We start from the raw sequence: 874 nt of genomic DNA, 5'->3' as shown, positions 1-874 counted from the left end.
GGAATCAATGGCACTGGTGTCACTGGCATCACTGGTGTCACCGGGTGGTGTCACCAGATCCAGTCCCACCACACAAAGGTGGGTGTCCCCAATACTGCCGGTGTCACCAGCATCACCAGCACGGGTGGCACCAGCACTGGAATCAATGGCTCTGGTGTCACTAGTGCTGTCACCAGATCCGGTTCCACCGCACAAAGGTGGTTGTCCCCAATGCTGCTGGTGTCACTGGTGTCACCAGCACTGGTCAAGGGCAGTGGCATCACTGGTACTGGTGTCACCGGTGGTGTCACCGGATCCAGTCCTACCACACAAAGGTGGGTGTCCCCAATGCCACCGGTGTCACCAGCACTGGAATCAACAGCACTGGCATCACTGGTACCAGTGTCACTGGTGGCACCAGATCCGGTCCCACCACACGAAGGTGGGTGTCCCCAATGCCACCGGTGTCACCAGCACTGGAATCAACAGCACTGGCATCACTGGTACCAGTGTCACCAGTTCCAGCCCCAGCCCTGAGCCCCCGCCGTCCCCACAGGGCGCTGGAGTCGGGGTGTCACCGTGTGCCACGGGGGACGGCGCGGCTGTTGTCACCCGTGGGAGACCCCGAGAAGGTGATCTGCGTGGGGCTCAACTACCGCGACCACTGCCTGGAGCAGGACGTCAAGGTCCCCAAGGAGCCCATCATCTTCAGCAAGTTCCCCAGCGCCATCGTCGGGCCCTTCGATGACATCGTGCACCCCCAGGACAGCACCGTGAGGACACCCCCGCGTCCCCACCCTGTCACCGTGTCACCCCCCCATGTCACCATCCCATTTTGTCCCCACAGGAGGTGGACTGGGAGGTGGAACTGGCCGCCGTCATCGGGAAAAAGGGG

The 874-nt window shown here is 62.0% G+C and overlaps 1 protein-coding gene across 1 annotated transcript; it reads left to right on the top strand.

The window, feature by feature from the left end:
- Positions 1-210: 210 nt before the first annotated feature.
- Positions 211-868, top strand: LOC104470902 (fumarylacetoacetate hydrolase domain-containing protein 2A-like; the record flags this gene model as incomplete). Its single annotated transcript, XM_010086016.1, has 3 exons — positions 211-314; positions 536-752; positions 827-868. Coding segments are annotated over exons 1-3 (363 nt in total), but the record flags the coding sequence as incomplete, so codon positions are not given.
- Between the last annotated feature and the right edge of the window lie 6 nt (positions 869-874).

The sequence above is a fragment of the Pterocles gutturalis genome, unplaced genomic scaffold, assembly GCF_000699245.1.
Source record: "Pterocles gutturalis isolate BGI_N339 unplaced genomic scaffold, ASM69924v1 Scaffold50821, whole genome shotgun sequence".
In the NCBI taxonomy this organism is placed as follows: Eukaryota; Metazoa; Chordata; class Aves; order Pterocliformes; family Pteroclidae; genus Pterocles; species Pterocles gutturalis.
Note: the sequence above shows the minus strand (reverse complement) of the source record. Positions and strands in the feature narration are given on the sequence as shown.